General features: G+C 40.6%; 1 protein-coding gene across 3 annotated transcripts in view; it reads left to right on the top strand.

The window, feature by feature from the left end:
• The window catches only part of LOC142325632 (UDP-glycosyltransferase UGT5-like), an 80,073-nt gene that overhangs the window by 41,614 nt on the left and 26,240 nt on the right, over positions 1 to 12,219 (top strand). For all 3 annotated transcript variants that reach the window (XM_075367633.1, XM_075367632.1, XM_075367634.1), the window contains one exon: positions 717 to 1,333. In XM_075367633.1, coding sequence (XP_075223748.1) covers positions 717 to 1,333 — 617 coding nt within the window. The remainder of the gene's footprint in view (positions 1 to 716; positions 1,334 to 12,219) is intronic.

Here is a 12,219-nt window from a genome sequence, read left to right as displayed (position 1 = left end):
GTCGATCGGTTATCGACCTTTCGTACTTCGATGTCACCTCCAAAAAGGCCGGCGACTATGTCGCTGAGGTCGCTTGAAGTACCCTCGACTTATAATTGTAATCGAGCCATCGACTACAATTCCCTCGCCGAATAATATTTTTATCCTGTGCCTGCTTTTCAATTTTCAAACGGATCCGTCATCTGATATAAGAACGTATATAGAGTACTACCTCTTTTGATTAACGCAGATAAGAATATTACACGCAGCAAGGATATTAAAATGTCAACTATCTTCGGAATAATATAAAATGTAACAACAGTTATTTTACATTCCCACACTACAGCCTGTCTCGATAATTTTCTCATGATATTCAAATAAAATTGTATTGAGGTGGACCGGCTGAAAATCTTGAAAGGCCTGTCGCCTACCGATATTTCAGTTTCCTTATTGCTACACCAGATATTTGCTGTTCTAATATAGATTTATTTCAACTGAAATGCCAGTACCTTAGTTTAGCCGGATATCGAAATGCTGCCTTTTGACGCCCGGGACAATCGACTCGTTTAGCAGCGCTGAACCGTAAGCTACGCACTGCTAAAGCTTTAAACACCTGCATTCAATAGCCCACGCAACACGCGATCCAAATTTTTCCGGTATGTGTATATATTAGCAGAGTAGTTACATCTTTAATAAGAATTTATTTGTAAAAATTTTAATATTTTTTGTTGTTTCAGAGAACTGCGATTTCTATGAAATGAGAAGAAGTACGACGATATGGAACATGGGCTGGACAGATTTATTTCAGTTTTGGGACGCTAATGATAACACGGTAGAAGATATTTATAGCAACCCGCAAGTCGATAAATTAATAAAAGCGAAAAACGAAACCTTCGATTTAATTATATGCGAAGGATTTTTTGGATTCGAATCGCTATTCGTGTTCGGACGACTGTACAAAGCACCGGTGATCGCTGTATCGTCGCTAGGAAGTATCGTATATATTAATCAGCACATCGGTAATCCTATCGCAACGTCTTATTACCCGAATTTTTTATTACCGTATTCCGACAAAATGACTCTGTTTCAACGTTTGCATAACTTATTGATGAATCTGTTCATAATTACCTGTAACGAGTTGTTTCATATACCGAAACAAGAGAAGCTGATTCAAAAGTATTTCGGAGGAATGATCTCGCCGATGCCGCCGCTCAAGGAGATGTTAGCCGATGTTTCTATGGTGTTTCTCAACGCACACGTCGTTCTCGGGTTTCCTCGACCGAATCTTCCCAACGTAATAGACGTAGGAGGTTTACATATTCAACCGACAACGAACAACACTGAAGTGGATAAGGTATTTATGAAGCGCGGGCGCGCACACGCATAATGTATATCCGAGTACTTTTAAGTTCTTGATAGTTCCAGTTTCCTCTTAGATTGTCTATCTTTCCAGCCGTTCTTTGTTTTTTCAACGGTCTTTCTGGCCCTGTTTCAACGAATCCTTCTCTTCACGTGACACGTTATAGCCGGCATTCCTATTCTACGTTATTCTGATTAAGCTAATTCTCATTCGGTTTCCCCTCTACTTCCACATTTTTCGCTTCGTCTATCCGTTTAAGTTTTGCCAGTCTCCTTCACGCCTACATACAAATCCCTCGTCTTTTTTTCCTTTTATTAACGTCCCTGTTTCACATCTGTAGAGTGTATAAACACATTTCACAAGGCGCTTCCTCCAAATCCGACTCCATTTTTTCCTTTCTATTAAACGCTTTCATAGCTGTTCCTATTACAGTTTTTTCATTATCCTAATTACTTTAATTTATTTTCACTCTCGTTTCTACAATAACTATTTATTTTTGAAACCCTTTTAATATCCAGTGCCTACGCAAAATATGTCAAATTTATTAAATATATAAGATTTAATTAATATCTAAAAATATCTTCATAATATCTAAAAAAAAAGGGTATTGTAAGTCTGTTATAATAAAGATCCTAATATATAATAAATAAACGTAAAGGATAGAATAAAGAACAGGGTAGGTAAAGGAAAAAAGGTATAAAGGATACAACATATCCTTGTTAAAATAAAGATCCTTGAATAAACCTTTCGATATCTGAATAGAGGAGTAGCTCGACGAAAGAGTGAAGGGTCAACGCGTCGACAGTTGACGGTCGATAAGGGGATTTCGAGGACTGACTTCTTGAAGTTCACGTAGGTCCTGCTTGGCACCGACCGGAAACTAAGATATTCTTCGCGAGGTATTATTATAATCCGGTAACAGAGAATATCGTTTTCCGATAAGTCGTACTCTGTGTATAGAGATTTTCCCAAAGATTCCGTAAATAAACGGGAAATAGAGTGTACCTTGAAAAATATTACGCCGAGTTTTTTCTATTTTAAAAAAAATATTGAAAGACTCCTCCTAGAATTTTTGAAATATTAAAGTGTTTTCTTTTCAAAAATTTACTTCGTTTGAAAGATCATAAAATTTTACACGGAAGTATATTTATTACACTAATTTTTTGTATCGATGAGCTATAAAGATACGTACGGAACAGAGTTTTAAAAGAGCCTTAGGCGAGGGTTTTATAGTTCGCTCAGCCTACCGTAATCGCGAGTCCCACGCATTAAGCATCGCATTTAATAAGCCCGCTTAAATCGGATGAAGTAAATTTTATTTATAAAATAAAGTTTCCACGATCACTTTTGGTAACAATGGAGTTTGTAGTCGTGAAATATCAAGCGATAATAATCTACGTTATTTGAAGAAAAAAAAATACAAAAATTTACGATTCAAAATAAACTTTAGTTTTATCAAAACTAAAAAAAAAATGCCACAAACTAAACAAAAAATAGAAATTACTTAAAGCAAGACGGTTAAATTGAAAAACCAATTTCTTTGTAAACTTTAAAAAAAATGTTTTTACGCTTAAAATACGCGTTTTAAGAAGGGACATAGATTTTTTCAATAAAAACGATAGATCGATCCGCATTTTGACGAGACAATAAAAATTTGTAACAAGTTGAACGTTTAATATATTTTTGATTAATTGATATAAAAATCTGATGTAGACACCACATGACTTCCTTGTACGCCTATTAAATAATTACAGGTATAAATTTTTTTTTGAATGAAAAGTACATAAAATTTTGTTTCATTAATAACTTCTAATATTTTTTATATTATTTTTTTATTATTATTATTATTAAATTATTATTTACTGCAAAAATCATTTACAATCAGAGGTTAATGATTATTAATAAATCAATATATTTAAATTAACAAAAAAAGTTAAAAAGAAAGGAGATGAAGTCGAATTGAACCGAAGTGCCTTTTCGTTGCAAGATCCAAATACTTCATTAATTAAAATTTTATTTGGCTGTAACTCTGGAACCGATGAAAATAAGTACCGCTTATGATACATCATTGAAAAGCTCTCAATGAGGGCTTATTACTGCAGTTAAGAAAAAGTCCAAAAACCAATTTTTTTTTAATTTTGGGCTTTTTTGATGTTTTCGGTCCAGTCGATTGCAATCAAAAGGCGAGGTGCAAAATTAGATGTTACAACAGTCCTAAATCCAAAATTTCAACAACCTACGGCTAATCGTTTTCGAATTATGCGAGATACATACGTACATTCAGACGTCACGACGAAACTAATCAAAATGGATTCAGGAATGATCAAAATGGATATCTCCGTTGAAATCTGAAAACCGAAGTTTTTTGCGATTACAATACTTCCTTTACTCGTACAAGAAAGTAAAAATATTTCATTGTCGGTATTTTAAAGGGAAAGAAGATCTAATTTAAATCGATGCGGTAGAAATTTTTGAGCATTTTTTACACCTGATATTGTGTGTGTGTGTGTGCGCGCGCGCACACACACACACACACACACACGTATACATAGAGTGTTTCTAGAAATTTTTGTAAATATATTTCTCAAAACAAAATAAAGAAACAGTTCATAAAAACATAGGTTTCGAAACAATAGGTTTTCAGGTTAAAGATTTTTGCTCTAAACTTCAAACACTGCTACTAAAATTCTACGGATTCAAATTATTAAACAAAATTAGTGGTTTTATAAATGAAATATGTTTAAAAAAAATATTTTGTAGACTTACTGCCGAGACGTATTTGAGAAAATCTTTATAAAATTGAAAACACTGAAGCGAAGAGGTCGTTGATTTTTTACCTTTGGCGTAATTTATTTTGTTATATCGCTAACGACCAAATAAAATTATAAGATAGGATTTGTAGAGAATATGATTTTAAAATAAACCATATAATTAACGTTAAAAATAAACGAATCGATTTTATGAGACCCATTTTTATTGGCCGTCACTGCAGCCCCCCCCCCCCTTTTTGGGAATAACTGATATGATGGAAATGGAAATCATTTTAAATGAAATTAAAAAACAACAATTTTAACGGAAAAATAACCTAAACCGAAATAGCGATCATTTAATATTTTTCATAGTAAGTTGGTACTTATAACCGATAATTATCCGGCTAATTAATTGTAATCGAGTTAATAAGAATTCCAAATAGCGAGTTTAGATAATTTTCAAGTAATTTGGTTAGCTGGCATTTCTCCCACCACCACCCCATTCGGTCGCCCTAGAGCGTAGACCAACTGTTCCGTGCCAAAAAACGACTACTGTGCCTCTGAAACAGATTTGCGACCTCGTTTTCATAATGCTCCTAGTGAGCTCCTAACTTGGTTAAGCTGGGTGCCGTACAGCACCCGCTTTATGTGTCCCTTCCGCTCACTTGTCACATTAAAACTAGATCGGGGAGGCGTACCCCTTGTTACAAATTAAAACTATCGTAGTTCTTATATATAAAAGGCAGCAATTTAGGCCGCCACGCCTCGGTCGCTGTATGCCAGCTAGTACCTGTCCACCATTTAATAGCGCTCGGAGCTAATTTGGCCGGTGGCCAGCCATTATCTCGAGAAAGGATTCCTACAGCAGAGCTTAGGAGTCATTATTACATTATGCAACCCTTAAAATTAACGATGACGGTTGAACATAGCGACCTCAGCGAGGAACTCCCACACGGTCCGACAATGCGGCTCTCGCCACACTGACTCGCCGTTTGTGAGCGGCCAAGTTTCCCCCTGACTTCTAAGTTCCAGGGTGGCTCGATCTCTGGTCCCCCCCAAGAGCAGGGCAGTCGAACATCATATGCGCGTTCGACTGGACCTCCCGCAGACACACAACTCATCAGCCACCAGGCGAAACCGAAACAGATATTGGTTCAGGTTTACACGGTTGGTGAGCACCCGGGCACCCGACGCCCTTAAAAACGAACTCGAGGCATCCCCCCAGATCCTGTATAAAACTATACAAGGATCTTCCCTTAGTCGTGGTGTGCCATTCAAGCTGCGATGTCTCCATCGCGAGGTTCGATAGCCTCTTCCGCAGACGGGAGATTGGCAACTGTACGAAATTTTGTTCCGGTGCATTGTGATCACCGTTCCGCTCCGGTTCTGGCCCGGCTCGAAACCGCATCCCAAATGCCTCGGCCTCCCGACCTCTTCGCAACTTCCACATGGCTGCCCGAATTTTCACCACTAAATCGATTGGGACAGCCTTTCCCAATACGGTAGTAGCCTCGTAGGAGATTGTTTTAAATACACCAGTGCATACTATCATGGCTCTGCGCTGGGCACTCCTTAAATTTTGAAGCAGTGCTCTATTTCTTTCCAACCTATGCGCTCAAACTGGCGCCGCGTATGCGATCATACTTTCGAAACGCCTCGGTGTACATTTGGCAGCCCGACAGCCCGTAATCCTTCGAGCAATCCTCCTAAGCTTGTGCATCACAGAGACAGCGTCCGCCGCAACTTGCTTAATATGGTTACTAAAAAGCAACTTATCGTCAAGCAAAACACGTAGGTACTTATGAAACCTCACACGGCTGATTACACAGCCTTTATATTTAATATGGGGGTTTCGACTGCATGATAATTTGTCTGCACCCTTCAGAAGCATGAACTCGTCTTGGGCACAGAAATCTTTAAATTTTGAATGTCCATCCAGCCCTAGGCGGTTGACAAAGCCGCCTGCGCTCTACTTTCTAGCTGCGGTCGTGAATTTCCACGAACTAAAAGGAGACAGTCATCGGTGAAAGCCTGGTCCGTGACTCCTTCTGGGAATGTCAACCCCAGAAAACCGTCAAACACCAGGTCCACAGCAGGGGACCGAGAACGGAACCCTGCATGCTTCCCCGGGTGACGGACTTTTCCACAACTAGGTGCGCATCTTTAAACAGAGCCGTACGGTTAGACAAGTAGTCTCTTACCACGGCCTGCAGGGCTTCGGGAACATTGCGGCGTTCCAAAGCATAGAGGACAGAACTCCAACACAAGGAAGGAAATGCTGCCTCTATATCAATAAAAATAGCCAAAACATATTTGCAGTCGGCGCTTTCCACCTCGGCAAGAGCATTTAAGATGCAATCCTCGGTGCCAACCCCTTTAATGAAACCATATTGGCCTCGATTTAGAAAACAGCTCATATCGATGCTTTCCTCGAGCCGTTCCACAACCAGCCTTTCAAGCAACTTGCCGAGAACCGGCAAAGCCGTTCCACAACCAGCCTTTCAAGCAACTTGCCGAGAACCGGCAAGAGGCTGATGGGTCGATAACTGCCGACCTCACCAGGATCCTTTCCAGGTTTCTGGAGTACCCTCACCAAAGCCACCTTCCAGCAAGCCGGAAAGCAGCCCCAGCTTAGGTATCCCGTGAACAGTCTGCCAAGCGGCTCCCTTATGACAGGCAACAGATGATGAAAAATATCCGGGTCAAGTTGGTCAATCCCCGGTGCCTTCTTCAATGCCATTCGAGAAACCACTCGGTCTATATCTTCGGGTTACACGGTCCGAACGTCAGGGAATGGTGTTTCACCCACCCTAACGCCGATTTCCGCTTCACCCTCCGGAGCATCTGGAAACAGAGTATCCAGGAACGCCCGATAAGTCGCCACAGATGTTACAGTATGGTCACGACCACCTAACCCGCACCGGACACTGGACAACACGTGCAATGACTTTGGCCTGTAACACGTCTTTGCGAGCTGCCAAGGATCGCGCTGCAACTGACGCATGGAGTCTTTCCAAAACTTGAGTTTGGCTTCTTTGATGGCGTGAACATATTCGTTACGGGCACGCCGGTAGATCCGAAGACGCTCAGCGCGCACGTGGTTGACGATGGTCCCCGTTAGGAGGCAGCGCTGGTACCTTATTCGCGCGGATCTCACTCTTGCGCGCAGCACACTTAGGTCAGAGGACCACCATTTCTTGCCGGGCCTCCGTCTGCGTTCCACAGATGACCCCCCGGAGAATGGGGTCATGACGGCTCCAGGCACGCTCAGATCAGCGGACTGGCTGATCTGAGCTATGATGGGTCCGTCCATTGGCCTAGGCCGCCGTAGGACCTCGTCACAGCCAGTCTTGATGGCCCGGCCGATTAGCTCCGCCATCAAGTCCACCTCCTCCCTACACTCCATGCGCCACTGCAATCCTTGTAAAGCAGCATCGCATACACGCCTCAGCCTGTGTCGATCCAGGCCCCTTAGCGACCTGTATTTGATGCCCTGTAGCGACCTGGATTTGATGCCCTTAGACCGCCTCCGTAAGCAATATCATATGTTATAAGCCTATGATCGCTCACACTGGCCTCGGGCCAAACAGTCCAACTACCTGTCCTCCGAAGCAAGTCGCCCGTCACCAAAGTAACGTCTATGTAACTCTCTCCCAGTTCGCTGGAGAAAGTTAGCGGCTGCTCCGCATCATTAATAAGGTAGAGGTTTCTGGCTTCTGCGAACTGCTCGAGACCAGCGCCTCTGGGGTCTGTCAGCGGCGAACCCCAGGCGGTAGACTTGGCGTTTGCGAAAGACATTTTTTTATCGTAAACCTGCCAGGTTAAACCTTGAGCTTTTCTAATTTTGGAGATTTTTCTTTTAAGTTGCAGTCGATGATTTCCCCTAAATATTTAAACGGCTAAACCGGTCTGATTTCATTCCCATAAATTTTTCCTTTATTTGTGCAGAGACGGTCAGCGGCCGTAATTTCTGCTTTTTCATAAGAGATTCTTATTCCGACTTTTTATATTTTCGAGGCTAGAAATTTGTGAGCGAACTTCGTTCACGTTCAAAGCAAGGAGGGCCAAGTCGTCGGCAAATCTTCTCTCATCGGTTAATTCGAATAACTTTCCCTCCCCTTCCGATTTTGGTTTTCGGAGGATTCTTATACTGCCAAATTTTCATTATATCGTCCAGAGCGATGTTTCAAAGTCATGGCTTGAGTCCATCTCCCTGTCTTAGTCCAGATTAAATTGTGAAGTGATTCGATATTTCTCCTCGGAATTATAATAGATTTTATAATAAATATACAAATAATATAATAGATAAATTCTATTAATAAATATCATAAACAGTATTAACAATTTTCCAATTATTTTTCTAATATTTTGCACATTTTTTTACTTCCTTGTACCAAGTAAAGGAAGTATTCTGATCGCGAAAAATTTAGGTTTTCATATTTCAACGGAAATATCTATTTTGATCATCCCTGAATCCATTTTGATTAGTTCCGGCGTGATCTCTGTACGTACGTACGTAACTCAAAACGATTAGCCGTAGGATGTTGAAATTTTGGATTTAGGACTGTTGTAACATCTAGTTGACATCAGTGACATCAGTCCTATTGTATGCGGCCCCTGCATGGAAAAGGGCAGTGGCGGTTCAGAAGTACAGGAGGAAGCTGGAGGCCACTCATATAGGAGGCTGCTTCTGCGGGTGACATGTGCCTACAGGACAGTCTCCTATGATGCGATCTGCGTCATTGCGGGAATGCCGCCAATAGACCTATTGGTTGAGGAACGATGCTTGCGGTTTGAAGGCGTAAACAAAGGGAATGCAAGGGCGCAGATCTTGGCCATCTGGCAGCAACGGTGGGAGGCGAGCCAGGTAGGACGGTGGACTATGCGTCTGATTCCGGACGTGAGTGCTTGGGTGGTACGAAAGCATGGTGAAGTTGAATACTGCCTCCCTCAACTACTTTCGGGCCATGGGAACTTTGATAGCTATCTGCATCGCTTCAAGAGGAGGAGAACGGCGGGTTTCAGGTACTGTGCGACAGCTGACAGCCGAACACACCTGGTTCGACTGTGTCAGGTGGGAGAACGAGAGACGTCAGATTCCGGTGGCCTTAACACCAGATAACGTCGTCAGACACATGCTCCAGAGTGAGAATGGATGGAGGGAGGTAGAGAGAATGGCTCGTCTCGTACTAACAGCGAAGAGGCAGGAGGAACCCCCTTGACGTGCACACGGCCCTCGATGTCAAAAGAGGCGTCGAAATGTGTTTTGTTTTTGTAATTGTTAATGTACTTCGCTAGGTTAGGAATTTATGATTGTACTATGTGTCTTTGCTCATGTTGTTGTTGGATTATGCTGCCGGATATACCGATGGACACGGAGTGGGGGGATATTGTGTGCGGTGCTCTACCGCTGACGGTGAAGGAGGCACGGCGCGACAAGTAATGAGGGGTCATGGGAATGCGTGGGTGATCGAGGACAGATGCTAGTCCATCTGATGCGTGTAGGGGCCAGGGAGGCAGCCTCTATGCCTAGGGTGTTCGGGCCTACTCACGCGCAAGAGCGGGTGGGTCGGAGGTCTCCGATGATGGCATGGGGGACCCTCGAGGTGTGCATGGGGGGACGCGTAACTGTGAAGGATAAACGAAATGTACGTCTTGATCAGGTACAATAGGGACTGGAAGGGTGCTCTCCTGCGGAGAAAAATTCTGATCACCGGAAGAGGTGATTAGTATGTTTTCGAGGAGGCACGAGAAACCACGATGGGATGTCCGAGTTCGGACGAGCTAGGGAGGGCAGACTGCGCTGCCATGAAACCCTGAGGCGACTGCGTTAAGCTTTTTAGCGTGGGCTGGTCGTCTTGGGGGAGATTATAAAAAAAAAAAAAAAACATCTACTTGAGCACCTCCCCTTTTGACTGCAATCGACTGGACCAAAAGTATAAAAAAAAGTCCAAAATCCAAAAAAACTGGATTTGGGATTTTTTTTTTAACTGCAGTAATAATCCTTTATCGAGAGCTTTTCAACGATATATTATAAGTGGTACTTATTTTCACTGATTGCAGAGTTACAGCCAATTTGGATCTTAAAATGAGAATGCATATCGGTTCGAATCCGACTTCTTTTTTTTAATTTATATATATATATATATATATATCGATTGATTGATTAATTATTAATCTCCGACTGTAAAAAATTGTGTATATGTAATTTAATAATTGTATAAGGAAGTCATGCGCTGTCCACATCAGATTTTTTAAATCGAGTATTTGTTAAACATTTTTAGAGTAAAATAAGAGAAAAATTTATTAAATTTTGTAAAATTTGATTTAGGCGTTGGAAAATTATATTTAGACTGGGATTTGCTGTCGTCAAAATTAAACATTATCGGTTTGTTTCCGCTTTTTTTATAAAGTAAATTTATTACTTTGAACACGTACAGATGATGTATTGGAAAAAATAATTAGATTTACAATAGTCGGCCTTGAAGGTTTTTTTAGAATTTCTTCTGTTATTCGACTCTTATTCGATCTTTTGTGCGACAGTAATAAATTAAATCCGTATCGTTAAGCCGCTCCCTAACATATTAATCCGTAGTGTAACCTAATCTTTATCGGTAAAAAAAATATATTTGTATTATTATTTTTTAAATAGAAATTAGGTAAGAAGTAAAAGAATTATGATTTTATTTAATTTTTCTTCAAGCTGTGTGAATTTCCAATGAAAATACCTCGATATCAAAAATATTTAATATTTTTCTAACGGGGAAAAACGCTTGACACTAATTCTGAAAACAGCATATGTTGTCAAACACTTAGCGTGATTACAAGACAAGTTTGTTTCTGGGCGTATGGATACGGCAACTTTTTATCTTATTTTGAAACCAGAGACCTGCTCCGCCAAGGGGAAAGGTGGAATAATCTAGTCTTAACGTAGTCCTAAAAAATCTGTTAGGAAGGCCGCGAACAAGCGATGCCAGTGATGACGTTGTCGAATGTTTTAAGGAAATGTTTACGTACGGGTCCGTTTAAATGATGTATACGGGTACCGCTTACATCTGTTATAGGTTTTTAAGCTTATCGACTGCGGTTTGCGTGCCGAATTTATAATCGAAATGGTGTTGCGGCAAATCGATGAAGAGAGAAGCGTTTGGAAAAATATAGTTAAAAAAAGAGACAGACTTATAGGCCACATATTAAGACGCTGGAATAGTCGCTTTAATATTGGAGGGACAGGTAGAAGGGAAAATTGTGCAGGCATACAACGTTTGGAATACGTAAAAGAAACTGTTAGGGATGTAGGATGTAGGGGGTATACCGAAATGAAACGACTGGCACTAGATACGGGGGGATCTTGGAGAGTCAAATGACTGAAGACATAAAATTTTTTTTTTTTTGTATTTTTTTTAAATTTGGATTTTTTTAACGGTTTATATTATATTTATTTTGTAAATTAAGAGTACATTAACTTTTTATTTCTTTTAGTTCGCTTATGATAATTAACTTTTACAAACTAGTACTTTACTATATTTTTCATCTTCTAAAATTTATACAATATTCTTCGACCGATAATCCATAAATACATTCCCTAAACGTTAAAAATATATTAAAAATAATACCAAGAAAACAGAAATATTATTTTCCGCCTAGGCCTACTCTGTCAGGTGCAGCAAGTATAACCCATTCCCTTTCGGTTTTTCCATTAACTTACAGATCAATATTGATCCTGGTATAATATTGGTAAAACCAATATCGATCCTCGCAAGCTCTCCAGCTGCTTCGATTCGTTCAGCTTCGTATCTGAGGCAGACATACGCACATCATCGACGGCCCTACACTCCGGACAAAAGCCTGAATTAATCAAATCGAATCTGGCCGACCTATCTTGAAAAGCACCGCGTCCAAAAAGAAACTGCGATGTTTCCGATGCGATTTTTAGGTGGAATTCATAAAAAGCCACCAATTTTAATGAGAACCGTGATTCCACTTCCAGAAAATTTCGACATATCTTCGCGTTACGCATCCGCCAGACTCCAAAACCACCGTCAGTTCAAAAGTTTACATGTACATATATATTTACCTATTATATATATATATATATATATATATATATATATATATATAATACATTTA

The sequence above is a fragment of the Lycorma delicatula genome, chromosome 5 (genome assembly GCF_047948215.1).
Source record: "Lycorma delicatula isolate Av1 chromosome 5, ASM4794821v1, whole genome shotgun sequence".
Taxonomy (NCBI): domain Eukaryota; kingdom Metazoa; phylum Arthropoda; class Insecta; order Hemiptera; family Fulgoridae; genus Lycorma; species Lycorma delicatula.
Note: the sequence above shows the minus strand (reverse complement) of the source record. Positions and strands in the feature narration are given on the sequence as shown.